Source organism: Dermacentor silvarum, chromosome 1 (genome assembly GCF_013339745.2).
Source record: "Dermacentor silvarum isolate Dsil-2018 chromosome 1, BIME_Dsil_1.4, whole genome shotgun sequence".
Taxonomy (NCBI): Eukaryota; Metazoa; Arthropoda; class Arachnida; order Ixodida; family Ixodidae; genus Dermacentor; species Dermacentor silvarum.
The window spans coordinates 222,057,372-222,085,342 of record NC_051154.1 but is presented as its reverse complement, the minus strand read 5'-3'; the positions used below and the strand labels follow the sequence as shown (position 1 = coordinate 222,085,342).

Genomic DNA, 27,971 nt, shown 5'->3' with positions numbered 1-27,971 from the left:
CATTGGCAGCATATCTTTCTGTTTGTCATTCACATTGGGAAAAGCTGTACACTATATACGAGAAAGAAACACTATGTGCTGCATTTAATAGGCATGGCCACTCGGGAAGGTGTTCTTCAGAAGAGGATGAGCTCGACTTCATCCTGTACTGTGTAGAGCGTCCTTTCCTCACTAGAGGGCATTTCGGTACCTGTAGGACTTCAAGGATCTGGGCTGAGATCCTCTGAGAAACTGACCACAGCTTTCAATAAAGTGTTTTTCTCACAATCAGTACACGTCTGCCATGCGAGTATTGTGTGGGGGAGGCACGCAGACTGCACCCAGGTCTGTGCACAGCAATTATGAGCGCACTTACTTAAGGTTGGCAAGTTGTGCATCTATTTCAGAAATGCCTTGACACTGGCCCATGAACAGAGGTGGGGCTCCTGCAGTTTACCGGAATCTGAACTCTTTCCCTACCATGAGGAAAATAGGTGTTTTTTGTAGGTTATGTCAGTTGTTTTTTTCTTTTTTCTGAGGGGACTACTGCACTCGATATTTTATGTAACACATAAACAAAAAGCAGAATGAATGTGATTTTCACGCATAAAAGTTTTACTAACGAGATGTATGTCATAAAAAACATTGAACAAAGTTTGTAAAGGCACGCTTGTATCTACTAAGAAAAAAATGTTACGAAAATTATCCGAAAAAATCAATTTTTCATTCTACAAGTATTCCACTGCAAAAATTTAACTGCAAGAACTACAGTTGGGTGTGCCGGGCTGCGGCATCCGATGTTCCGGACTGGTTTGCGTCATTGTCACTCTGTGTCGAAGTCCGACGAAAAAGCAGCACTCTCAGACTCGCTGCTGCACGATCCATCGATAAAATCAGTCGCAGCGGAATCACGAGATCTGCAATCTTTCAAAACGTGCGCACCGCTCTTCTACTTTGACGATCGCGGGGAAAAAGCTTAGAAAACAAAAATATAATTTCCCTCCTTCACCTCCGATAGTGCAGTGTGTCTGTGAGCAGTGTGGAAGGTCTTGAAAGTGGCATTTCAAATTATCGATTGCTGGCTAACGATGACCAATGAGTGCAATACGGGAAGAGTTAATCTATCCACAATGGCCAGTTGTCTTGTGCCTCTTGAAATAGGCTCTCTGGTTGTGTGCTCGCCATAGGTCGGCAGTGTGGGAGAATACTCACTCACACTCACTCACCATAATTGTTTCCAGGCCCCGCACTCATTCACGCACGTTCACACTCACCTCCACTCACACTCACTGGCACTCACTCGCACTCACCTCCACTCACTCTCACAGACACTCACTCGGCACTCACCTGCACTCACACTCACTGCCACTTACTCGCACTCGCACTCACCTGCACTCACACTCACTGGCACTCACTCACACTGGCACTCACTCACACTCGCACTCACCTGCACTTACACTCACTTGCACTCGCACTCACCTGCACTCACATTCACTGGCACTCACCTCCACTCACACTCACTGGCACTCACTTGCACTCGCCCCTTTGAAATGAGTGCGAGTGTCAGTGAGCGCACTCATGAGTCACTATGCCGCTCCCAATTCGTGTATATTCATAACGAAGTTTCCAATTTAGCACCTGTTGCATCGGGAGTGCGCCAATGCAGTGTTTTGGACCCAGTTTTATTTTTAATATACATAAAAGATTTGCCTTCCTGATTACATGGTAACATCCGTCTATTCGCTGACTATTGTATTTCGTACCATAAAATTAATCACAGTGATAATCACCATATACAAAATTCTGCCTTTTATTGGTGTCAAGAGTGGCAGATGACTCTAAATGCCCAAAAATCTGTAACGCTAACAGTAAGAAAGAAACAGATATCTGAGTTTACTTACATTATTAATGACGCACCTCTCACTTGTGCATTTCAGCGTAAATATTTAGGTGTCACGTTAACATACACTCTCCGATGGGAAAGCCATGTTAACAAAATAACCTCAAGTGGAAAACAATGTACATGCTGAGCACTAAAGCGACTCTTCTTTCTGAGTAGACACCTTCGTCTTGCGCCCCCAGATAAAATTTGCTGACCTACAAAATGCTTGTTCAAACAGTGCTGGAGTACGCAAATATTGTTTGGTTTCCGTGCACAAAAGAACTCATTGCAAGAATGGAAGGGGGGGTGCACAGGAAGGCAATAAGGTTCTGTTTTAATAAATACAAGTTAACGGATTCATTGACTGAATTATTAAAGAGAGCTGGTTTATTAACACTGCAAAGTAGAGCAAAACTAGCACGATTAAAGTTTCCATTTCTATTTATTCATGGTGACATAAACATTGACGTCAGCCCCAACCTCTTTCTGTCCATCTCTCTGTCATTGACATTAGACGTGTGCATGCTTTCATTAGACGTGTGCATGCACGTCATTGCATTGACGTGTGCCGCCCATGCTCGCTAAGCTCCGCTTCAGTCGGATTGAGCCAAGAGCGCAAGAAATAGAGGGAGAGATTGACTGGGTTTGTATACTTAGTCAAACACTTAACGCCGAAACAAACACAAAAGGGAGAACAAAGTGGTATCTATCCATGCATCTTCCCTTTTTCTCCATGTATGCGAGCGTGCGTGTCTTACTCTGTGATAACTTGGCTAGTCCCTCTTCCGCTCTGCCTGTTTATATAAGGAGCCTGTACGTGTGCGTTCAAGAGGGAAGCAGGAAGAAAATGAGGAGCCATTCCACCCTCTGAAGGCGGATGACCAGCTAAGGTGTAGCAAATCACACGGTATTAAGCGTCTTCACTCAGTGGAAGTCATGGCAAATTTTGCCGGTCATGATTTGGATATGTCTGCCATCCGCGCTCCAGCCCATACATATTTCCTGGCGTATTAAAGAAAATGTCGGTTTCGCCCGAAAGGCGTAGCTTCGATTGCGATAGCAAATTAGTAGGGAGCTATACGAAGCAAGGATAGTAGTTTATTGGGCCGTATAAACTTGTAAACATTCCCCTACTAACTAAATAGACAAGCACGGTGTCACACGCGCACAGGTAAACATGAACGCATCTCGCTCGATGACCACGGAAACTCGCTGTCGGAACGCTGGAGTAAGGAGGCGCAGCTATAGCGGCGAGCAAATTGACCTTCGTGCCGCCTCTCGCTTCAAAGCGAACTAAACGTCGAAAGCGCAGCGCATACGAAGTTACCGGCTCTAGTTGAACATTCACAAATCGCTATGAAGAGCAGGCGCGCACTTTTTCCACGTCGCAGGTCGCTTTCGAGATACGACACCCACGCGACCGCCATCAACGTCGTCGTTGACGTTGACGTCATACGGAACCTCACGGCAACGGCGACGTCCACGACCACGGCAGAAGTTCGCTTGGAGTGTCCATATAATTGCTATCGCAATATAATATATCCACTCATTTCATTATACATTGTCTCACTCATGCCTGAACCTTCGATTATTACGACCTTAGTGAGTGGTTTCTATCTTTGTGTGCACAATCTGCTAGAGCGATGAGCCATCACCGCGAGTGAGCTTGTACACACAACCTATTTTTCCGCAAGCAAGGTGAACCGATATCACCTCTGCTTATCGTTCAAGCACTCACCACATTCACACTCACTTCCACTCACAAGCACTCACTCATGTTCACACTCGCCTGCACTAACACTCACGTTCACACTCATCTCTGTACACCCAGAAGCACTCACCACGTTCACACTCACAGCACTCAGTCGCGTTCACACTCAGCTCCACTCACACAGCACTCAGTCGCGTTCACACTCAGCTCCACTCACACAGCACTCAGTCACGTTCACACTCATCTCCACTCACACTCATCTCCACTCACACTGATCTCCACTCACACTCACCTCCACTCACACTCACCTCCACTCACACTCACCTCCACTCACACTCACCTCCACTCACACTCACCTCCACTCACACTCACCTCCACTCACACTCACCTCCACTCACACTCACCTCCACTCACACTCACCTCCACTCACACTCACCTGCACTCACACTCACCTCCACTCATTCACACTCACCTGCACTTGCACTCACTGGCACTCACTCACACTCACCTCCACTCACACTCACTGGAACTCACTCGCACTCACTCTCACTGGCACTCACTGGAACTCACGCGCACTCGCACTCACGCGCACTCGCACTCACTTCCAGTCACCTGCACTCACCTGCACTCACTGGCACTCACCTGCACTCACATTCAGTAGCACTCACTCGCACTCACCTCCACTCACACTCACAGGCACTCACTCGCACTCACCTCCACTCACACTCACAGGCACTCACAGGCACTCACTCGCACTCACCTCCACTCACACTCACAGGCACTCGCTCGCACTCGCACTCACCTGTACTCACACTCACAGGCACTCGCTCGCACTCGCACTCACCTGCACTCACACTCACTGGCACTCACTTGCACTCCACTCACTGGCACTCACTCGCACTCGCGCCTTTCAAATAAGTGCAAGTGAGTGTGAGCGAGTACACTCATTAGTGAGTGCGCTGATGTATGGTGCTCACCTTATTTGTGTCCAATAGCTGGCATGTACTGATGTCTCCTGCATGGGAGGCATGCTGATAGTCGCTATTTTAAATAACTGTAAAGATTTCAGATATCCAGACTTTTCTTCTCCCCACTATTCCTTCTCTCTACTTTCTCCTTTTCTCTCCACTTTTTACGTCCCCCTGCTGGCCAGTGTTAAGAATTAGGTGTCAGCCGTCCGCTTTCTTTCTTCTAACAACCACAAATAGTTGCTTTTTCCACAGCCAGACATAAGCTGATGCATACACGCAGAAAAGGCGCAGAGGAATGAACCCATATGCGCACTAACTTCCCTTGTCCAATCCCCTTTCATCATGACCTCCTGTATTCCCCAAAAGATAGTGCAAGAGAGAAATAAGGAATTATTAAAGGGACAAGTGGTTCAAGTGATGCTAGCCAACCTGCAAAAAGAAATCCTGCTCGGCCAGAGACTCCACCCCCAAACGCAGGGGAGCTTTTGTACCGGCTGATTACGAGCACCCAACCCACTTGGGAAGGTCCGGTTGAGGGATGTGAACCCAGATTAATTAGCTACTAGGAATCCTTATATTTGGCACTTTTCGGTATAAACCGAATTCCTAAAATTGAAATCGCCAGGTCTTTTTTGGAATTTATCGGTAAATACCAAAAATTTCAATCCCTAGTTACCATATTTACACAAATCTAATGCGCACCTTTTTTTTTCTTTTTTCCGAAAGAAAAAAAAAAAAAGATTAGAAAATTGCCTGCGCGTTACAATCGGATACGAAACCAAAACTGCATTCTCGATGTTGACAACTGCGTACTGTCGGAGCTGTCTATGCAGTGTCATTGCCATCCCGAGACAGTGGCAGAGCACGTTTTCTTGAACATTGCTGTGGGTTGGTTTTGTGCTCAATTACAATCACTTCCGGAGATACTATCACTTTCGTGAGATTTCGTGCGACTCTGCACCGGATGCGTTGGCGTATATAGCCACCAGCATTTCTGGCGCTGTGCCAAGCTCGCTCTTTGTGCAGAGTGCCAGGAATGCTCTCGGCCACATATTTCTGCAAGACCGATGCAGAGTCTCGTAAAATCTTGTGAAAGTGATAATAGTGTCTCGAAAGATGATCGCCTTTTTTTTTTTTTTGTTATGTCTGATCGCGAACATGGGGGCATGCTATATTCTTGTATAAATCGAGTGCATGTTGGATTCGGGTACACTTTCATTTTCTTTAAGCCCGCGAAAATTGGCTGCGCAATCGATTCAGGGACGCATAGGGTTCAGATACGTGTTAGAAGCGTGCAAATACAGGTACTATGTACTTTGACTTAAATCCTCAGAAAGCTATGAAATGGCATGCTGAAATTTGAGCATTTTGGTCATCAATTTCAACTATTTATAAGCCAGTTTTCTTAACTGGGGTAGTCATTTTTGAATATTTTCCTGAAGTATAAGTGGCTCACTGAATATCTAAAGCTTTAAAAGCATTTTCTTATAAGAGGACTTCACTTCTGTTCTGAAAGTTAACCCATTCGCTTCCGCGGCAGGCGCTGAGCCGGCCAGACATAACAGGCCAAAGTGCGGGTGGCTGGCGCTGAGCAGGCTGCTTTTAGGTAGGATGTTTCAGCTAATTTTTCACAATGGCTGCACATTGCCAGCTATTTTCTAGTTTTGGTATTCACACACTAGATGAACTTACTTGTGCACACTTTCAGCAGGAGTTTATAGTAATACAATGGAAAGCTTCCCGCTCGCTAGACTCTGCTCTGTTGTTGTAGCCGTTGCAGCCAGAGTACCAGGCTCGAAAATAACTTAAAGGCTTGCAAGTGGGCTCATTTTTCTCAGCACATGCCACCAAACACTGTGTAGCAGAACCCTACAAGGCTGTTGTTAGTTTTCGAGGGCCAAATCAAAGTCCAAGAGGCGTTCTGAGTACGAAAAACGCAAAGCTGCACTCCGTGTTCCTGCACATTTTAAACTTTTTTAAACCCACTTTATACTTTTTTTTTACTGCATATGATGTGGAAGCCTTTTGTGAAAAAAATTAACCAGACATTTTGTAAATGCAATGTCTGTACTAGATTTTAGAGTGATGTTCTTACAGCATGGAACACGCTGAACGAAGCAGGAAAATGCGGCGGGAAACATCATGCGTGGCAGAGCGCCAAACGGGCAGAAGCCAAGGGGCTAAAGTCCAGGATATGCCCTGTCATTCACTTGGAGCATATGTTGCAATACTTCAATACCTACCTAGTTAAAAAGCAATAAATTCAGTCTACTTTGCATAATAAATTATCACAGCAATAATTTTAGATCTTGATTACCGCATAGACTCGTGTAAGAGCTGCACCTGTGTAAAAGCCACACCTTCAGCTTGGCAGCCCAAAATTTGGAAAGAAAAATTTCCAACAGGGGAAGCAGTTGCGTTCAGAGCCCCGATGCAGCGCGCATGCATTGGCAAATTCTCGCGCGCTGTGTACTTTGGCATGCTGCTACTAGATGGCGAGAGCCAGGGTGTGCACAAGTCTGTGGCTGCGCAGGCACCATTCTCACCAAATTTTGAGGTGCTGCCCTTACACAGGACCGCACATCAAAAATGTGAAATAAAAGTGCAGCCCTTACAGAGGTATCGGTATATAAGAACATTTAATCCAGGTTAGAAGTTGGAAATATTGTTACGGAGAGTTGGAAATATTGTTACCAGCGGCTACTACGGCAGTGGCGGGAGATGTGACCGACCCGGGAGCAAGCAAAGCAAATCGGCCTGTCATCCAGTGTTCGCCACTCAGATGGGTTCCGATATCGACTCGGGAACGACTGGCGAGGTGCAGCAGAGGCAATGACAGGAGTGGTAGGGGTGGGACGTGGGCGGATGGCAGACTGGATGTCCATGTTGGCAATTTCTTGGCGGACAACAGCTTGAATGAGCGAGATGGTCATGTTGTCGTGCGTATGGGGACAGTGAGAACTTGGAGCCATAGCCTCAAGTTCGTGGCGGATGACCTGTGTCAAGCTTGGCGTGGCAGGCGGATGTGATGCCGGAGGGTCGTTGCAGGAGAAAGTGGCAGCCGTATTGGGAAGTCGGTCGAAGTGTTGTACGATGCGTTTGCTCTTCGCTTGCTCAAAATTCCGGCATTCCTTTATGATGGATTCAACCGTTGAGCAGTTCCTGCAAAGCAGGAGGTTGAACGCATCGTCTGCGATGCCCTTCAAGATGTGTCCAACCCTATCGGCCTCTAGCATGTCCGCGTCCGCTTTACGGCAGAGAGCCAGAACGTCTTGAATATACGCGACGTATGATTCGGTTGGTGTCTGGACACGAGACGCTAGCTCTTGCTTGGCCTCCATGTGACGTCCCACAGGCCTTCCGAAAAGATCGCGTAGCTTTTCCTTGCAGGAGTCCCAGCTTGTAATTTCGGTTTCATGCGTCTCGAACCATACCTTCACGGTTCCTCCCAAGTAAAAGATCAGGTTGGCCAGCAAATGTGTGGCATTCCACTTGTTGTGCTTACCGACACGCTCATACGACGTCAGCCAGTCTTCGACGTCGACCTTGCCAGTGCCAGTGAAGATTCCCGGGTGAAGTAGCTGGGTTAGTACCACTTCCGCCAGTGTCTGAGCAGCGGAGGCAGCGTCAGCGTCGGAGGCAGCGTCAGTAGCCATAACAGCGGAACCGATGTGACGCCCGCTGCGAAGATCCAGGGCCGGCTTGTGGCGAGATTACCCCGCACCTCCACCAAAATGTTACGGAGAGAAAATATATGTATTTACAATATATACAGAGGGTTGTAGCTCTGTGGCCAGGGTGACACCGTCTACCAAGCTCCGAGACACTTCAGCCTCTTCTTCCCCAACCAACGTCATTTTGTCCACAGCGGTACAAACTCGTACGTGACAATATTTATAAACATGAGAAAGGTCACTGGTCAGTGATAAAGCAAGCGTTCTTGAAAAGTGGGACAAATTTTATATTGCATTTAGTACTTTATTCAGAGAAGTTGCATTTACAAATCAAAGGTTTTTTTAAGTTAAATTTATTAAATTGTTTCATAATTTGCAGAAATTGGCTATCGGTGGCTGTAAATGCTGTACGTTCTTCCACATAGGCAAAATTTTATTCTGCAAGACTAAGTTTGTAATTGCATTTCAGGGTTCAAACTCTGGAATGTAGATCATGTCAGCTGGGCACGCACATTTGATGTTAACTAAAAACACCGAGCGGTGAATTTTACTCACGATAGTCTCACTAGCCATGATTTCTGTAACACTGCTGACAACACTTCTTACATTTGGCACCTGTTGTAGTCCTACTTTATTTAACAATTCCAAATTTGTTTATGTAATTGTTTATGCTGCACCATTCTGTCTGATACCTTCTCTGTTGCCAGTTTGCTATGTGTACATTACTATTAAAATGGGCTTGCACTACAGGCAACAGACTGGGAAGAAAGTATGGTTGGCTTGAGACAGTCAGGTTATGTGGTTATATATCAAATACGTAAAATTTATTAAGTGTTAATGAGTAAAAATTTCTATGCAGTGACATTCCATGGAGAAATTCTTTTTCTTTTTGTGGAAGTTAGCTAAAAGTTGCTTCAAGGTCGGTTTTTTGTTTTCCCCCTCCCAGAAGTGCTTGCGCTTTGAACCATCACAAAGACCTTCCATATCTGATCTGCTAGCCCACCCGTATCTTGCGGAAGGTGAGTCATCCAGTCATACTTTTTAGACGAAAGCCTGCAATGTTTCACATACATCATAGTGAAAACATGTGTAATTTTAGATTGTTTGCGCTGATGTGTGTCTGAATCACTGCACATGAACAAGAGAAATCTTGGCAGAAAATGCAGCACATTAATAGAAACTGGGGCACCGAGTACTGAATTTCATGGGCTGCCCTATGTGGTAAATACTACTAAATTGCATTATGTCATCTTGAAAACGGCTGGGTGCCTAGTAGCCTATGCTCAAACGACGTGTTGACCGTGAGGTTGAAGAGTTTCACTGAATTGGACACGGAAGTAAATTTAAATTTTGGATGGATGTTGTCGATTCTGTTGTGCAGGCAAGTACTGCAGTTTTGTACAGTTGCAGGGTTCGCACAGCCCCTTGAAATCCTTGAATATCCTTGATATTGACAGTATAAGTTCAAGGGCCCTTGAAACTACTTGAATACCCGTGAGCTCCTTGTAATCCTTGAAAATCCCGTGGGATTTGTTCCGCTAGAGGAAATTAACGATGTACCTCCGCAAGTCATGCTGATATTTAAGGCCCTTTCGCTTACGAATGCCCATGAAAACAAGCTGTGTTGACTAAAGGGCAACATCAGGAAGTTTCGGTTTTAAATCTCGCAGCCCCTACGTCGTCTGGCAACTAATATGCATTGGAAATCCAATCCAATGCAAGACATATCGCTCACTCGGCTTGCATATAGTGCCTAGAATATACTCTAGTGTGCCATCCACCGAGAGTCTCCAACGCGGGACGGTGGCGCGGGCAGTGATGCCTGCCGCCGCGGACCACCAGACGGCGATGCCTGTCGGCACCATGTTAAATCCTGCGGTGTTCGACTCGCGTTCGTTTGCGATGCGTTGATTGCTGCGCGTCGATTGCTACGTAGTTCATTTCTCGCCTTGCTGCCGCTTTCGTTGCAGTCTTTTCTTATTGTGAGTGGGTTTTTTGCATCTATGTGTGCACTCGTCTGTCTAAAGAAACTTTGAACCGGTCGCGAAACCGCGATTTCCCAGAGACGCGGAAAGAAACGGCTCATCTCATTACCCAGCGTGTCCGCAGACCCCGAACGTATTGCGGATTGGGACAAGAACATAAGAGGCAGATCGCCGGGCAAATGGGGAGACTCGTCGTGTCTTGCCTGAAGTCCGCCCATGTCTCAGCATGGTCTGGCACAGTCTCGAAGTGCAGCGCACCAAGCGGCCGGCGGCGGCAGGCATCACACTCGGTGCTACCGCGACACCCGCTCTTTTAGGTACTATAGTCGGGCCGTTTGTCGGCCTCGTGTGCGCCATTTCAGTGAAGTTCGCGTTTGCGTTGTGTGTTTACTTTAACAAGATGCCAGGCGGGAAGTGCAAGTTTCAGCCTGCGTGGCTGCAACATACGGACTATCGTCACTGGGTGAGACCGGAACCAAGCGATCCTTATCGAGCAATGTGCGCATTATGTCAGAAGATGGTCGACATTGCAACGATGGGGGAATCTGCCTTGAAGAGCCACCAGAAAGGCTCGAAGCACCGATCCAAAGCTGCAGCAGGTGAGGGATGCTCATCCGTCGCAAGTTTCATGCAAGCGGCAAATCTGTCGTCCGAGGCTGCTTGTCAGCGTGAAAGCACGGCAACTTCCTCTCGGGCTGCGTCACTTGACGAAGACTGCAGAAAGCTTGATTCCGTGATCGAAGCCGAGATTTTGTGGACGATGAAAGTTGTGTCCTCGCACTACTCCTACAGCTCCAGTGGATCCATTTCCCAGCTATTCCAAAAGATGTTTCCGGATAGCGAGGTCGCGAGAAGCTTCACTTGCTCTGAGAAAAAGTGCGCGTACGTCGCGTGCCACGGTCTGCGCCCATTTTTCACTTCGCAAGTACAACAAATGATGGAGAAGTCTGACAATTTTGTTGTGCTTTTTGACGAAACCTTGAATGAATACCTGCAAAGAAAACAACTTGATGTTCACGTCAGATTGTGGAATAACTGTGAGGTGACAACCAGATATCTGACTTCAACATTCATGGGTCACAGCACAGCGGACGACCTTATGCAGAAGTTGACGGAAACACTCGCGTCCTTTCTCCTGAGCAGGATTGTGCAGCTCTCGATGGACGGCCCGAATGTCAACTGGAGTCTTTTCAACAAGTTGCAGCAGCACATGAAGAATGACTTTCAAGTTCAGTGCTTGGATATTGGTTCATGTGGCTTGCACACAGTGCATAATGCTTACAAAGCAGGAATGCATGCGACAAGCTGGTCAGTTGACACCTTTCTGTCGAGCTTATTCTCACTCTTCCATGATGCACCGGCCCGCCGTGAAGATTTTGTTGAAGAAACAGGGAGCAAGCTGTTTCCACTTCCTTTCATACCCCACCGTTGGGTCGAGAACGTGCCTGTACTGGAGAGAGCCCTGGCTATGTGGGAGCATTTGAGGCACTACACCGAAGCAGTGAGCGACCATAGGCTACCCTTGCCGAAATGTAGAGCGTATGAGAACATCAGTGCTTTTCTAAAGGGCCAGCTTGCTCTTGCGAAACTGAACTTTTCCCTAAACGTTGCAATGGTTGTGCAGCCTTTTTTGACTGTTTTTCAGAGTGATTCTCCAAAGACATTTTTTTTAGCAAAAGAGCTTGAAACTGTCTTGAGGAGCCTCCTTGCAAGGTTCGTGAAGCGCTCGGTATTGACAGAAGCCACGAGCATCACGAAACTGCTGCGAATTGATGTTCATGATACTGCCAATTACACGTCACTTGAGAAGGTGGACGTTGGACGTGTGGCTGAGAAGATCTTAAAAAGCGGAAAAGCAAGTACCAAGTGTGTTTTTGAATTTAGGGGCGAGTGTCGTAAGTTCATTGTGAACATGATCCTGAAAATCATGGAGAGAAGTCCTCTTAGGTACCCTCTGGTTCGAGGGTTGTCATGTTTCGGCCCCAGAGAGATGGCGAAGACAGAAATGTGCCTTGGGAAGCTGAAAGTTGTTCTTAACTGTTTAATTGACAGTAAGCTTCTTTCTGAGCACAAGAGAGATATTGTGTGTGCACAGTACATTCAGTTCTGCCAACTGCAAAACTGCATGAACTGCAAAACTATGAAAGAGACCATGAACGCCTTGACGTTCTCTTCGTGCGCCTTTTGAAGCATGACCCGGCGTTCTCGATGTTATGGGAAGTACTGAAGGTCCTTCTCTTGCTTAGCCATGGGCAGGCTTCAGTAGAAAGAGGTTTCAGTGTAAACAAGCAGATCGCGGTCGAAAATATGGCAGAGCTCTCGTATATCTCGCAACGAGTCATCTGCGAGGCCGTGAAAACCTACGGTGGGCTGCTCAACGTTCCACTGTCGAAAGAACTGAAGTCATCAGTGCGCCAAGCCAGGCATAGGTATGCACTATACATGGACAAACAGAAGAAGCAAGCTGTAGCTCAACAGGTAACCTTGAAGAGAAAAGCACTCGAGTTAGAGCTACAGAGCATGCAAGAGAAGAAGACAAAGCTCCAAAAAACTCTGAAGTGCTTGCAGGAGTCAGCGGATCGCTTTTCGGAAGACGCCGAAGCAAAAAATGACCTGACTTATCTTGTCAAGGCAAACAGTTTCCGTCGAACAGCCAAAGAAAAAGAAGCGGAGATAACAGCTCTTGAAAGAGAAATTAATGCGAAAATAGGGCTCCTTTCCTAAGTCATGTGAGGAAATAAAATTACGCTAACACTCCTTGAATTCTGCCTTTTTGCATCCTTGAAATCCTTGAAATGTCCTTGAATTTCCAGCCAAATATTGTGTACGAACCCTGCAGTTGGCTTCCGTTAATTAACCTTGATGGGACCAATAGAATTCATTGTATTATCTGGCAGGCTTAACTAAAAGACAGGGCTGAAAACATGTTTATACACACTGCTGCTTCATATTAGATTATTTACCCTCAATTGTGCCCCTGAATCTAACGCATATTCAGTTTTTATGGATTCATTGTATAAAATCAGATGCATGCTAGATTTAGGTGCACAATTTTTTCTAAGACAATAAATATAGCATGCCTATGATTTTGGCTGTCGGAGATAAGATGAAACTGGCAATTTACTTTCATAGAGTGGAAATTTATTGACACTTAATGTATTCTTAACGTCTCCTGAAGCAGTGCAGGAAAAGAACTAGGAAGCTTACCAGCAAGTACGAGACCGGTATAGCAAGTAACATGGCAACAAAGAACGTCAAGCGCAAAGTCAGAGAGGCTGAGACAATTTGATATCTATCTTTGTAGACTTTTAAAAAAGTTCATTAGTCGGTTGGTCATCTTTAATCGTTTTCTTGTCAAGAGAACAGCAGTGCAAACTCGCTCATTGTGTGTGCAGGATGGAAAGGCGGTGTTGTAATGTACGCACACCTTGTAGCACGATTGCAGCAGTTTGCAGCATGTGTGTGTGGGGGTGTGTGTGCATGTATGTACGTGATATATATTTTGATATATATATTACTTGATTTTCGTTCGTAATAACTTTCAGTTGTGAGTGAGCACTCGTCCTCTCGTTTAACTAGTTTCTTTCTTTTCTCTCTCTCTCTTTCGTCTTGTATACATTCAACATGATATGCCGGGTGACCCGTGCTGGTGCAACACCACTTATATTAGGTGGTGTTGGCTTGTAACAACTATGTAGGCATACCTTTTGACAGTCTTCAGGTATACATGCAAGCTGCGACTGCTGCAGTGGAAACAGGTTCATAATAACCAATTTTGTGACTCACTAATGCCATATGCAGTGAACGCGCGTCACCTCCATATAGTGCAGCGGGTCACTCGCAGTCTGAAAGCATGCACATACCACGCGCTCAATACCACGCGCTCAACCCGTGACCCGTTTCTTTATTTTCAACATAGACCTTAAATTACCGACCCCTCAGATTCTGCTAAGCTACGCGACGACCTTCACAGCATATCCATTTGGTGCAATTCAGTGGCTAACGAAATTAGACGTAAGTAAATGCAAATATATGCACATATCACGTCGGACTCTGATTAATAACGAGTGCGCATATTTCTTGAACGATGCTGCCCTTCGCCCACTAAGCTCTCACAAATATTTTGGACTTCATATCACTAATAATCTGTCATGGCACAAGCATGTTGCCTATGTATAGCCACTAATGCTAATCGCATGCTAGGGTACTTGCACAGAAATTTTTTCATGGTGCCTTCATCTTTAAAACTGACACTTTATAAAACTGTTGCTCACTCAAAATTGTACGCTTCATGGGTGGCAGCAATGGAAAAGAAACCTTCTATGAGTAACTACTCAAGAGGAAAAAAATGAAATCGGAAAAGAAACAATTTACAATAACTCAAAGGGAAGCTCTTTACTTTTCGAAACGATCAGGATGCCTTAGAACGCGCACTTATATAGCGAGGTACAATGAAGAAGCATGTGCTTGCTGCGGTAAAGCTAGGGAAACGATGGAGCATGTTCTATTAGAATGTGAAGATATCTGCCCAGCGGTCAATTTAGGCACCTCTGGCCTCCTTGAAGCCCTTGGGTTCAGCGCGAGCAGGGGGAAAGTAATCATGTCCACAATAGAGGTTAGTAAGAGGCGATTGGAAGATTGGTGGAAGAAAAGAGGAAATGACAAACAACGTACAAAAACAAAGTTTGGTGATAAAAATTCTTTAATGACAGGTGAACATTAGGCAATATAACGAGCTTGGTGGCCCAACCCACCGCCCCGTTCAAAGGGGACGCTCATAGCATCCATCCATCCATCCCAACGCACCCCATTCCAACCCTGCACAACACGAGTAGCTTTAAAGGCACACTAAAGAGAATTTAACTTGAGTTGTTTTAGTAACTTTCACTTTTGCAACAGCAAAATAGCCACCCGTCCCATGAAGGGAGGCTTGTTAAGCAAGGAAAGATGCTTAAACGAAAAACTGGTAACAGTGCACCTTTAAGTTCTCGCATTGGCTCGTTGTAACGTCATGAATTTTGAATGTCTGCTCAGGTCTAGTTAAACGTTCATTGGTGAAGATGGACTGCATTATATTCTAAATGAGCCAGAGAATGAACTGATAATTTTCCCTGTGTGGAAACGACCCAAATATGAGAAAATACTTTGAAATCCTCAGCACCATACTGACATCCCAGCACTAGTGTTTTGGCACAAAATTCAAAAATCTGAAGTTTGGCCTCCATTGTCTCTTCTATTATTTCACCTCTTTGTGCCCATTTAATGAAAATAGTGTATTTTAAGAATACCACTCAGAACTAATTTAGTGTTTGTCTGAGAGTTGCTTTAACATTGGTACAATTTTGGCCATTTTTTACTGGATGAAAATGCTCAGTTACACTGTCGTGTATTTGGTTGTATTGCTGAAGTTCTTCAATTCTGTTTGCAATGTTTTGTGTTCTTCTAGTTGAATTGTGTGCCTATGAGCCTTATTGCTGTGCAGAATATCATAGGCAGTGTTTGGTTATCGTTACAGAAGGGGTACCGTTGGCAGTCAAGGAGTGCAAGAACCCACATCTCCAGTCACTGTTCAGTGAAATCGAGAACTTGTCACCGGCAAGTGTGAACAAAATGAAGGAGGTGAGATTTTTTGTATATAATGTTACCAAGCAATGCTCGAGACAACGCTGAGGACAATACAGAAGACGACGACGCTCTCTGATGTCGCGCGGACTGCTTTTGCGTCTTGTATGCCTTGTATGCCGATGGGCGCTTTGTAAATATTCTGTAAATATAATTAAAACCTCTCTTTCACCGTAACATTTTGGGGGGAAGGTGCAGGGTATCCCAGATGCACAACAGATTTACGCAGCAGGCACACCTTGGCTGCATCGGCCATGCCAGCTCAAAGCGAGACTGCTTCGGGCTCGTCGCCACCCGCGCCCACCGTCATCCTGGTACAACCGCACGACTCTGGCACCTTTTCCGGAACGGGTGAGCGCGAGCAATCACTGGGACCAGGCCGTTATGCTCGCTAACGTGCTATTTTACTTTGCGGGAACGGCACGCGTCTGGTTTGAGACCCACGAAGAGGAGCTCACCAGCTGGGAATTGTGCAAACAAAAGCTCACTGATTTGTTTGGAAAGCCTGTTGGCTGTCGGCGTGCCGCGCAGAAAGACCTTGCTTGCCGAGTTCAGACTTCCACTGAGTCCTATGTGACTTATATTCAGGATGTGCTTGCGCTTTGTCGCAAGGTTGACGAGAAGATGCCGGAAGCAGAAAAGGTCGGATACATCCTCAAAGGCATCGCGGACGAGGCGTTTAGTCTCCTTGTTTTCAAGAATTCTTTGACAGCGCAGGACATCATTGCTGAATGCCGCCGCTTCGAAGAAGTCAAAAGCCGTCTTATTGCTCACAACTTTTCTCGCTTTCCTAATACGGCTGCAACATCTACCTGCGAGGACCTCCATCTCTCACCCGCGCAGGCTGCATCCGACAGTATTGTGCGAATCATCCGCCGGGAGATTGAAGCTGCATCTCCCCCGCAGGGGCATCTGCGTAAGCAGGTGTTTGGTGTGTTGCGACACCACGGACCCGAGCACACGATGGTTGGACCCTCCCGCGTCTAACCGTGCGCGGCTTAGCCGTGTCCGGGGTAAGGGGATCCTGGGGGTTGAGCCAATGCTGAGTGCTTGGACCTTCATGGCACCTCGGCGGAGGCAACACACCCCTTTGGCCTCGGCTTCACGTAGACGGCACCCCCAGACTGACCCACCCGGGGGAAATTAGTAGTTGCCTTTTCTCGTCTCTCTCTCCCTCCAACCTTCGTCTTTCTCTCTCTCTTTCCATCTCTCCTGTCTTCTTTTTGCTTTGTTTTACTTCCAATTTTCCAGGGAGCAAGGGTTAATCTGGTGTAGTTTATCCCACCTCGGGTCTATTATAGTAGGTTATAGTAGCTATGTACAGCTGGCATCTGCGTTTCCTTCGGGTCTCGTAGTGTCCCCTTGTTGGGCTCGGTGGTGGGTGGCTGGCATAGCCGCCGAAATTGAGAAACTATTTATGGATCTATTGTCCTTCCCCTGTCTACCTGATTGCCCCATTAACAAAAGAAGGCGCACCGAAGAAATGTTGCAAATTTCTGGCCAACACAAAGAAACCTTCCCACGATTTCACGTCATGCACAGTGAAAACCCTGAAAAGACCGTTAGAATTATTTCACCTTTCACTGTTGCGAAAACTCTCACCGAAATAATTGGTCCTGGCTATAAAGTTACAAAGATGGCAAACGGCGACCTCTTACTCGAGGTCCGCGATGGACAACAACATGCCAAGCTCTCAAATCTGGTCTTATGCGGTGGTGTGAACCTCACTGTGACTCCACATCGTTCCAGGAACACAAGCAGAGGAGTGATTTCAGACGATGATCTGTTGAACCTGACCAAGAAAGAGCTCCTAGAGGGCTGGAAGGAACAGAACGTTACCATAGTAAAGAGAATCATTATCAAACGGGAAAACAAAGAAATTCCAACTAAACATCTGATCGTAACCTTTGAATCTAATGTGCTGCCAGAAACGTTAGAAACAGGATACACAAAAGTCTGAGTTCGACCATACCTCCCGAATCCTCGGAGATGTTTCAAGGGTCAGAGGTATGGCCACGGTTCTCAAAACTGCCGGGACCAACAAACCTGTGCGAAGTGCGGTGTCCATGATCACCCCTCAGATGATTGCAATGGCGCACTCCACTGTCCAAACTGTGACGGTGGACACGCAGCTTACTCTAGAGCTTGCCCTACGTGGCAGAAAGAAGACATAATCACACTCAAAGTAAATGAAAACATTTCCTTCCAAGAAGCACGAAAGCGCGTATCATTTCTTCATACTGCAAAGTGTGCTGATGCGGTGCGTAAGGGGGCAGCACCGCAGCAGACTCCAGCACCTGCCCGGTCCACAAAGAGTGTAGCCGCGGCCGTGCCACCAGCCCCCCCCCCCCGGCGACAGCAGCCAGCACTGCCTCGCCGCCTCTGAAGCAGGGTCTATCAACCTCCAGGTTGGTGGGCTCCAAGGCTTTATCTCTTGAGGCGAAGCCTTCACTACGACCCCACCGCTCACAAGAGCGGACGTCGAGCACCTCTCAAGAGGCAATGGACACTAATCCTAGCCAGACAGTGCAGCCAGCGCCGAAGGACCGCCGCGAGTCTCAGAACCGCGGCAAAAAAGACAAACCCCGCATTATGGGGCCCAGGAAGGGCTCTGTAAGCTAAGCAATCTTCTTAGATACACAGCACAAACTTCTTTTTTTTTAAATGGATACTGAAATTTTACAATAGAATGTCAGAGGTCTTCTGCAGAACCTTGATGACGTTAAAGAACTCCTACATAAGTTTAACCCAAAGGTGCTGTGTGTCCAGGAGACTCACCTTAAATCTACACATACCGATTTTCTCCGGAAATACGCCATTTACTGCAAAAACCGTGACGACGCGTCCGGCAGTGTTGCAATTATAGTAGATAAGGGCGTTGCCTCTTAGCAATTACAGCTGCAAACGCCTCTCGAGGCAGTTGCAGTCCGAGCTGTGCTATCTAATAAATTAGTTACAATTAGTTCCTTATATATATACCTCCTAGTTCTAAAGACTTGCAGAACTTTATCGACGAACTTCCTGAGCCCTATATAGTTGCAGGAGATTTCAACGTGCATAGTACCCTGTTGGGAGACTGTCGCTGTGATGAAAGAGGGCGCCTTATAGAAAATTTCCTGTTTTCTTCGTGTGCCTGCTTACTTAACAAGAAGGAACCTACTTTCTAGTCTTGCACACAAAACATTCTCCTCAATAGATCTAACCATAGCATCGAGTACACTTATTCCGTATCTGGAGTGAAGCATTATTAGGAACCCATACGCGAGCGACCACTTTCCCATTGTTTTAAACTGTGCAAAACAAGAGGAATGTACCCCACATGCTCCCAGGTGGAAGGTAGACTCAGCCGACTGGAAGCAATACAGAGAGCTCACGTACTTGACCTGGGATGATATCTGTACACTCAATATTGAATGTTTGCATTCAATTTACAGTCGAATCTCGTTAATTCGAACCAAATCACGCAGCGGCGCCTCCGACCGGCATTGCTCCAGCACTGCCATAGAGTAAAAGCTTAGGAGAGACCCCCCCAATGTCGCGCGCGAACAAAAAAAAAAGAAATAAAAACGCGGCGGAAATTTTACCCTCTCTCAAATGGCAAGGTCGCCGATTCTGCGTTGCGCCAGAACATGCGTGCACGTGCCGACGTCTCAGCCACGCTACAGTAGCCACGCGTAAAAAATGGCAGTGAACCCTTCCTTCTCCTTTATGCTTCCTCTACTTTTTAGTCACGTGTTGACCTTGCACGCTGCGGCTACGGCGCAGAGGGAAGCAGTGGCGCTGTCCCAGGCCGGCCAACGAAGCTGCCCACGCCGGCAAACGCCCGCTTCCCGATAACGGCAGAAAACGAGACGTCGGGGAGCCGGCGCTGGGCCGGCTGGAGCGGCGGCGCCTGCGGGCGCGCACGGTGACAGTCGAAAGTGAGGGAGCTACAAGGGAGGTCGAGGGGAGCCACTGAAGCGGCGGAGTTGCCGAGGCGAAAACCGCTTCCCTGCTGCCCTCCTCCCTCACATTCCACGGTCTCCGCGTGCGCCCTTCGCCGTGCCGTGTCGGCGCCGCCCGTTCCCTCCTGAAGTTTCGTTTACTGCCGTTATCGTGAAGCGAGCCTTGGCCGGCGTTGGCAGTTTCGTGGCCCTTGCTCGGTATGCGCGCCGTGATATTTCACGACTCGCACTCAAGACTCTGGTTTCAGCCTCACTGGCTGTTCGTTCGCACCACGTGCCCTTCTCCTCCACTTCGCCTCTCTTTCTTCCTCGAGTACTCCTTGGGGCACCCGTTTGAGGGAAGCGTTCGCCGTCTCCGCTGACTTCCGTACTCTCAGGCAGCCGCACTGTAACCGGTATTTCGTTTCCCGCAACTGCACTATAAGCGATACGTGTATACATGGAGTGCTATGGGAAAATTAACGGGAGTCTGAAAAGACCGCACTATATCCGGTCCTGCACTATAAGCGGTTACGTTATAAGTGGTCTATACTGTATACGTGTATCGCTTATAGTGCAGTTGCGGGACACGAAATACCGGTTGCAGTGTGGCTGCCTGGTAGTTCGGCAGTCAACCTAGACGGCAAACGCTCCCCTCAAGCCACAAATACCGTATTTACTCGAATATAACGCCCACTTTTTTTTTCGATAAAACAGGTCCAAAAATTGCGTGCGCGTTAGAATCGAGACCCTAAAGCTGCGTTACCATATAGCCGTTGGCATTTCAAAATGGCCGCTTCGCACGCGCGTCGAGCCTAGCTACTCTCGAGTCTAGCTACTGTAGCTTCCTCCATGTGCTGCAGTACATATGCTTAGGCAATAGCCTACCGTCTGTCTTCACGTCCTCTGCGTCTGCTCTATCAGCATGAAGTACCGAATTCATCTTGATGCCGCATTTAAAAGGAAAGTGATCATGTGTGTGGAGACAGACGGAAATCGGGCCGCATCACGGGCGTTCGGAGAGTCTGAAACTTGCGTTCGGGACTGGCGCAAACAGAAGGAGAGGATTTTCGCCAGCAAAGCAATGCGTAACGGTTTCAGTGGACCGAATCAGGACGTAATCTGCGATGATCCACTTCAGCGATACTATCGCCTTGGCCCTATCTTGAAAGCAATCTGCGACGGGAAAAGTCTGCCGCGCACCGTGTTTTCGCTGCTTATAGGTCGCGTTGAAGCGAGAGGCATGATAGCACGAAGGTCAATTCGCTCGCCGCGCTTCGTCACTCGAGCATTTTGGCAGTTCGTTTCCGCGATCAACGAGCGAGATGTGTTCATGTTTGCTTGTGCGCACATGACACCGTGCTTGTTAATTTATTTTGTATGGGAATACGGAACCTAGAGCACGGTGACAGTAACGGCAGAAATGCGCCTGGAGTGTCCATTATCGCAATAAAATAGTTGTTTTGGTTATACAGTATAGACCACTTATAACGTAACCGCTTGTAGTGCAGGACCGGATATAGTACGGTCTTTCCACACTCCCGTTAATTTTCCCATAGCACTCCATGTAGACGCATACCGCTTACAGTGCAGCCGTGTGAGACAAAAATACCGGTTATAATGCGGCTTCCACGGGAAAATCTCCCCGACAAGGGCGGTAGCGAGCACGCTTCTCAATGAGGTGCGCCCACCGATGGGCTTCTCGATCAACGAGGCTGATGCGGAGGAGGAGCATGAGACGTGGAGCATGAGTCCAAGGGCGATAAAATCGTCGCCGCGCGCCGTATGTACAAGTGAAAGAGCGTGGGGGACGCGCGCCTTCACGGAGAGCGAACGCACAGCTGAGAGCAAACACGACTTCCATCGCACGAAAGGTCGTGGAGGTATGGGAGGGAAGGAGGGCGACGCTGTGCTGCAGCACCAAATGTGTATCTTGCAAATGGCCGGGCGTAAGGGGAACTGGCAACGCAATCTCCCACGCGAAAGGAGCAAAGTGGGAAGGCAGCGCGGGAGGGAGGGAGGGATGGGGGGAGGGGGGGGGAGCGGCTTCTACTCTGCCAACAAATGCGTGCGCGCCTGTGCCGGCTGTCGGTGTTGCGCGCGCACCGTATCTTGAAAGCAATCTCCACACGGCTCTGACCTTTATATGCGCTGTGCTTACGCCGCTCAGTTTCCGTTGAAGCGATAGACCACACGAACCATCGCTCGCTGCGGCAGCTGCATTTCCCCACGCCCGCGTTTTGACAGTGGTGGTCTGCGGTCATCGAGTCTATTCATGTTTGCTTGTGCGTGTTGACACCACGCTTGTTAATTCAGTTAGTAAGCGAATGTGTCAAGTTTATGCAGCCGATAAAACTACTATCCCTACTCCTTATAGCTCTCTATGAATTTTCTAGCGAAATTGATGCTTCGCCTTTCGGGTGAAACTGAGACAATTTTTTTTTTTTATTATTACTTTGTCTGTTTCATGCGAGGGTTGTGGGTACTTGGACATTAACCTTTCAACGTTTGTAAATTTAAACGGATGCAAAACTCCCAGTCGTACGCTTCGATTCTCGGATACGCGCGGCTGCTTGGTCTACATGTTTTGCATACGTGCAGGGCTTGAAAATCGTTGTTTTGGTTATAGTGCGGTACTGCTTATAGTGCAGATATTCGAGACTCCGGAGACTTACGTTATAAGCGGTCTACACTGTAATAAAATACTAGACCCCTTACAATGTGGGTTCAGGGAACGTTACGTAGATCATCACCAGATCACCTGGTTCGCATTGAGGCTAACATCTGTGATGCCTTTGTACACAAGCAGTTTTTCTTGTCGGTATTTCTTGACATGGAGAAAGCATACGATACTACATGGCGCTTTGGAATTCTCCGTGATCTGTTTGGTATGGGAGTCCGAGGCAACATGCTGAACGTTATTCGAAGTTCTTTCCAATCGCACGTTCCACGTTAGTCGGTAACGCCCTATCCCGTCCATTTACACAGGAGACTGGTGTACCACAAGGCGGTGTGCTAAGCTGTACCCTCTTTGTCGTAAAAATGAACTCGCTGCATACAATCATACCATGTGCAATGTTTTACTCTGTATATGTGGATGATGTTGCAAATCTGTTGCAAATCATGTAATCTGGCTATCTGCGAGCGACAAGTACAACTTGGTTTGAATAAGCTGTCTAAGTGGGTGGACGAGAACGGATTTATACTAAACCCTCAGAAAAGTATGTCTATTCTCTTCTGGAATAAGAAAGGCATATTACCAGACCCCGTTATTCATCTTAATGGCGAACGCCTATCTGTGAGTCGTGAACATAAATTTTTAGGTGTCATTCTAGACTCTAAACTAACATTGATGTCCCATTTGAAATATTTGAAAACGAAGTGCCTGAAGACGATGAATCTGCTGAAGCTTCTGTCACGCACAACCTGGGGTTCTGACAGATGTCTCCTTAGTTTGTATAGGAGTCTCATACGTTTGCGCCATGACTATGGTGCCATGGTGTACCATTCTGCAACATGCAGTGCCCTAAGAATCCTAGGGCACCACCTTGGTATTCCACCACCTTGGTATTCGTCTGGCAAGAGGTGCCTTTAGGACAAGCCCCGTTGAAAGCCTCTGTGTTGAGTCTAATGAATGGTCTCTGCATCTTCAAAGAACATATCTGTTTCTCCTACTACGTGAAGGTAAAATCAGATACCGAGCATCCATGCCATTTAACTATTAAGGACTTCTGCACTGCCACACTTCATCGTAACCACCCAGCTATTAGAACACCTTTGTCCCTACGCTTGCAAGCATTGGCAGAACAAATAGGTATTCCACTGGCAGAAAATACCCTTATGGCTCCCACTCGCCTGCCACCGCCGTGGGAATGGCAGACCATAGAGTGCGATATCTCTTTTGTCGAAATAACAAAACGTTCGCCTGAGGCACACATACGCTCGCACTTCCTTGAACTTCAGGTGAAGTATTCCCGCTCAGAATTTTATACAGATGCTTCCAAGTCATCATCTGGTGTCGCATATGCAGCCCTCGGAAACGTCGTTTTCAACGTCTGGTGTTCTAAATCCAAACAAAGTATTTTCACAGCTGAAGCGTACGCAATACTTTCAGCGGTGAAGCATATAAAGCAGACAATCTCAATAAGGCTATCATATTCACAGACTCATTAAGTGTTGTAAAAGCCCTAATGAGCTTCCAAAGACACACAAACTTCGTCTTTAATGAGCTATACACCTCACTGTGCTCAGCATATGTGCAAAACCAAAGCATTGTCTTATGTTGGGTATCTGGCCACAGAGGAATAAAAGGCAATGTAGCTGCTGACGAAAACGCTTCGTTAGTTACTTTTAGTGAGACAGACGTAAATGAACCCATACCAGCTACAGACCTTGAGCCCTTCTTATGCCATAAGTTGAGGAAGTATTGGCAGGGACAGTGGGACGCTGAAATATTAAATAAGCTACACACTATCAAGCCAAAACTAAGGAACTGGATATCTGAGAGAACAGCAAGACACAAGGAAGTGCTTCTTTGTAGATTAAGAGTAGGGCATACTTACGGTACTCACTCCTTCCTACTGACTGGAAGCGATCCTCCGACATGTACTAAGTGTAGCAATAGCCTTACAGTCCTCCATGTTCTTCTTGAGTGCCCTGAAGTAGAAGCAGAGAGGAAAAAGTACTTCCGTTTCGCATATCGTTACCGCTTACCTTTACACCCAGCATTTTTCTGAGCAATGAACCGCTTTCCGATTTTCAAACAGTAGTGAAATTTTTAGCCGAAACCGACATCTTAAAAGTCATTTGGCCCGGATACCTGTAGCACTACCTCCTCTTGGAGGCTGCAGCTACAATACAAGCATATTTGTAAGCACATGCCTACCATCCCTTGCCCCCAAGGGCTCTGTGAGGTACTAGTGCTGCTGTCACCTGCATGTCATGCTAAGTATTCTTCATCACAAATATTTTATGATCATAGCACACGTCACAAATCATTGCGATCATTTTAGTATATTTATATTCTAAGTATTTTACAGCGCTTGATTTTAGGCCCCTTTACAGCCACATTTATCCACCATTATTAACTCATTTCTTCATTTATTAACAAACCATTGATTACTCATCACTACCTGCAAGGTGCTCTTTGGCCATATTTGGCCTTTGTGCCAATAAAAACTACACATCAATCAAATTAATCAATGAAGCTGCATCTCCAGTTCCTTCCCAGATTTCGCGCCCCAGACGATTCCCACGCAACAATATCTCTCATTCAGACCGTTGTACGGCGAGAGTTGGCCTGTCGGGCTCTACTCACTTAGCCCAGTCCACAGACTCGACAACCGTTCACCCGGCGTACCTGATCTACCATGAAGTTCGTACGCTCGTCCTCCTTATCTAAACCCGGAGGAATGGCGCACCTCTGATGACAGGCCTATCTGCTTCTGCTGTGGACGCGTCGGACATATTTCTCGCCACTGTCGCAGTTCTTGGAACTCGCAGCCTTGGCCGAGCTATCGAAATACCCGACACCTGCCTGGCAATCCCCGCCCGCCGACACACATTGAAGAAAACAACGCGCCAACATCTCTGCCCGCACGACCAAACCGTTCCCCTTCTTCTTTCCCGCTCACCTCTGCCTCGTCGCTCTCCGTCTCCTTACTCCCGCCACTCCACGGAAAACTTACAGGCGCAGCTCCGAGAGGTGAGCCTGCCATTACGACCCGACCCAAAATTCCTCTGCTTACACTGCCTGGCCATCACAACCTCATCAACGTGGACGTGGACGGTATACCTGTAACAGCACTTATTGACACAGGAGCACACACATCGGTTATGAACTCGAACCTCCGTACGTGCCTAAAGAAAGTCCTAACTCCTGCCCCGCTCGTCCTTTGCAACCTTGGCCCCGGCTTCCGACTACCATATTTCTGCCTTATCTGGTGATACTGCGTCGTCTACCTCTGCTGGTTCGGGCCCTACAACCCGACTTTTAGAACTTTTCGCAACAATGATCGCTCCTGACCTTCCGGCCCACCATGCTGACAGACTTCAATGCCTTCTCGCCTCGTACCAGGACATTTTCAATCTCGATGACCAGCCACTGGGTCAAACGTCTGTTGTGAAACATCGGATACACACCAGCAACGCTAGCCTGATACACCGACGGCCCTACCACGTCTCCCCTACTGAGCACCAAGTCATACAGAAGGAAGTCGACAAGATGCTTGCCCGAGATATCATTGAGCCTTCTAGCAGCCCTTGGGCTTCTCAAGTCATGCTCGTGCGAAAAAAGGATGACAGCTGGCGCTTCTGCGTCGACTAATGCCATCTCAACAAAGTAACAAAAAAATATGTGTATCCCCTGCCACGGATAGACGACACCCTCAATTGTTTACATGGTGCAAAATATTTTTCTTCGATAGACCTTCGCTCCTGGTACTGCCAGATTGCAGTTAACGACATGGACCGTGAAAAGATCGCTTTCATTACACCTGATGGCCTCTATCAGTTGCCCCGGCTACATTTGAACGTATGATGGATGCTCTCCTTCACGGTTTTAAGTGGCCAATCTGCCTGTGCAACCTCGATGACGTTATTGTCTTTTCACCAACTTTTGCCATGCACCTCGAGCGTCTTTCGATAATTCTTTGTTTTCCGCAAGGCTGGGCTTCAGCTTAATTCATCAAAATGCCACTTGGGCCGCCAGCAACTAACTGTGCTCGGCCACCTCGTCGATTCTTCCGGCGTCCACCCCGATCAAGAGAAAGTTCGCGCCGTCAAGAATTTCCCCCTGCTGACTTGTGCCAACGACGTTCAAAGCTTTGTGGGCCTCTGCTCATACTTCCACCGGTTCGTAAGCAATTTCGCTAACATTACACGTCCTCTCACAGAACTTCTCAAGAAAGACACGATTTTTGTCTGGGGCCCAGAACAAGGTACTGCGTTCGCTGAGCTTACCATGCGGATCACTTCACCACCAGTTCTAGCCCATTTTGACGTGACCGCTCCAACGGAAGTTCAAACCGATGCCAGCGGTCATGGAATCGGCGCTGTTTTGGCTCAGCACCAGCAAGGTTGCGACCGTGTTATTGCGTACGCTAGCCATCTTCTGTCCCAAGCGGAGCGTAATTATTCCATTACTGAACGCAAGTGCCTTGCCCTTGTTTGGGAAATGGGTAAATTTCGCCCCTACTTGTACGATCGGCTGTTCAGTTATCACTGACCATCATGCCTTATGCTGGCTTTCATCCCTAAAGGATCCTACTGGCCGTCTCGGTCGGTGGACTCTACGACTCCAAGAGTACTCATACACAGTTGTGCATAAGAGCGGCCGATTGCATGAAGATGCTGATTGCTTGTCGCGCCATCCAGTAGACCCACCGGAGCTTCCCGGTAGTTGCAAGTATACCTGCGTGCTGTCACTTACGGCGTTTCAGAACATCGGAGATGAGCAACGCCGTGACCCTTACTTGCGAGACGTCATTCTCTGACTGACTTCTGAAACACCTTCCCCCTCTCTGCATATGTTTGTGCTGCAGGATGGCGTCTTATACCGTTACAACGTGCACCCTGACGGTCCTGAACTGCTCTTGGTTATTCCTGCACACATGCATCAAACTGTCCTCACACAGCTACTTGACACTCCTACCGCGGGTCACCTTGGCGTCTCTAGGATGTATGACCGTGTTCTACATCGCTTCTTTTGGCCCGGCATTTACTGTTCGTCTGCCGTTAAGTCGCTTCCTGTGAAAAATGCCAGCACCGCAAGAAACCAGCAGTACTCCCAGCAGGCCGCCTTCAACCCCTTGACATACCATCGGAGCCATTTTTTAGGGTTGGTCTTTACCTTCTTGACCGTTTCCCGCTCTCTGTCTGCGGAAATAAGTGGATAGCAGTCGCTACCGACTACACGGCCCGGTACGCGATGTTGTGACTTCGGGGTGGAGGACGAGAGACGGACTCTTTAAGCAGACGAAGAAGAAACGAAAAGCTTTATACAATATTTACAGATAGTGGATAATAGCGTACATGTAGCTGTAAGAGCGCATCAGACCGACTGGGCAGCTAGTGGAGACTCTTTTAGCTAACAATGGGCGGGTTCTTCCTTAAATCCCCTTGGCAACTCCTCGTCGACAGGAACCAGACGGGCGGCTGCTGACGTCACCCGTGTCGTATTCTTGGCTTGTCGTAAAGATGGTCGGGGCTGCTTGAAGTTACCCGC

At 47.5% G+C, this 27,971-nt stretch overlaps 1 protein-coding gene across 2 annotated transcripts in view; it reads left to right on the top strand.

Annotated features, from left to right (window-relative positions):
• Nucleotides 1–27,971, top strand: part of LOC119436803 (uncharacterized) — a 125,674-nt gene that overhangs the window by 91,116 nt on the left and 6,587 nt on the right. For both annotated transcript variants that reach the window (XM_037703793.2, XM_049659997.1), the window contains exons 17-18: nucleotides 9,164–9,236; nucleotides 15,718–15,821. In XM_037703793.2, coding sequence (XP_037559721.1) covers nucleotides 9,164–9,236; nucleotides 15,718–15,821 — 177 coding nt within the window. The remainder of the gene's footprint in view (nucleotides 1–9,163; nucleotides 9,237–15,717; nucleotides 15,822–27,971) is intronic.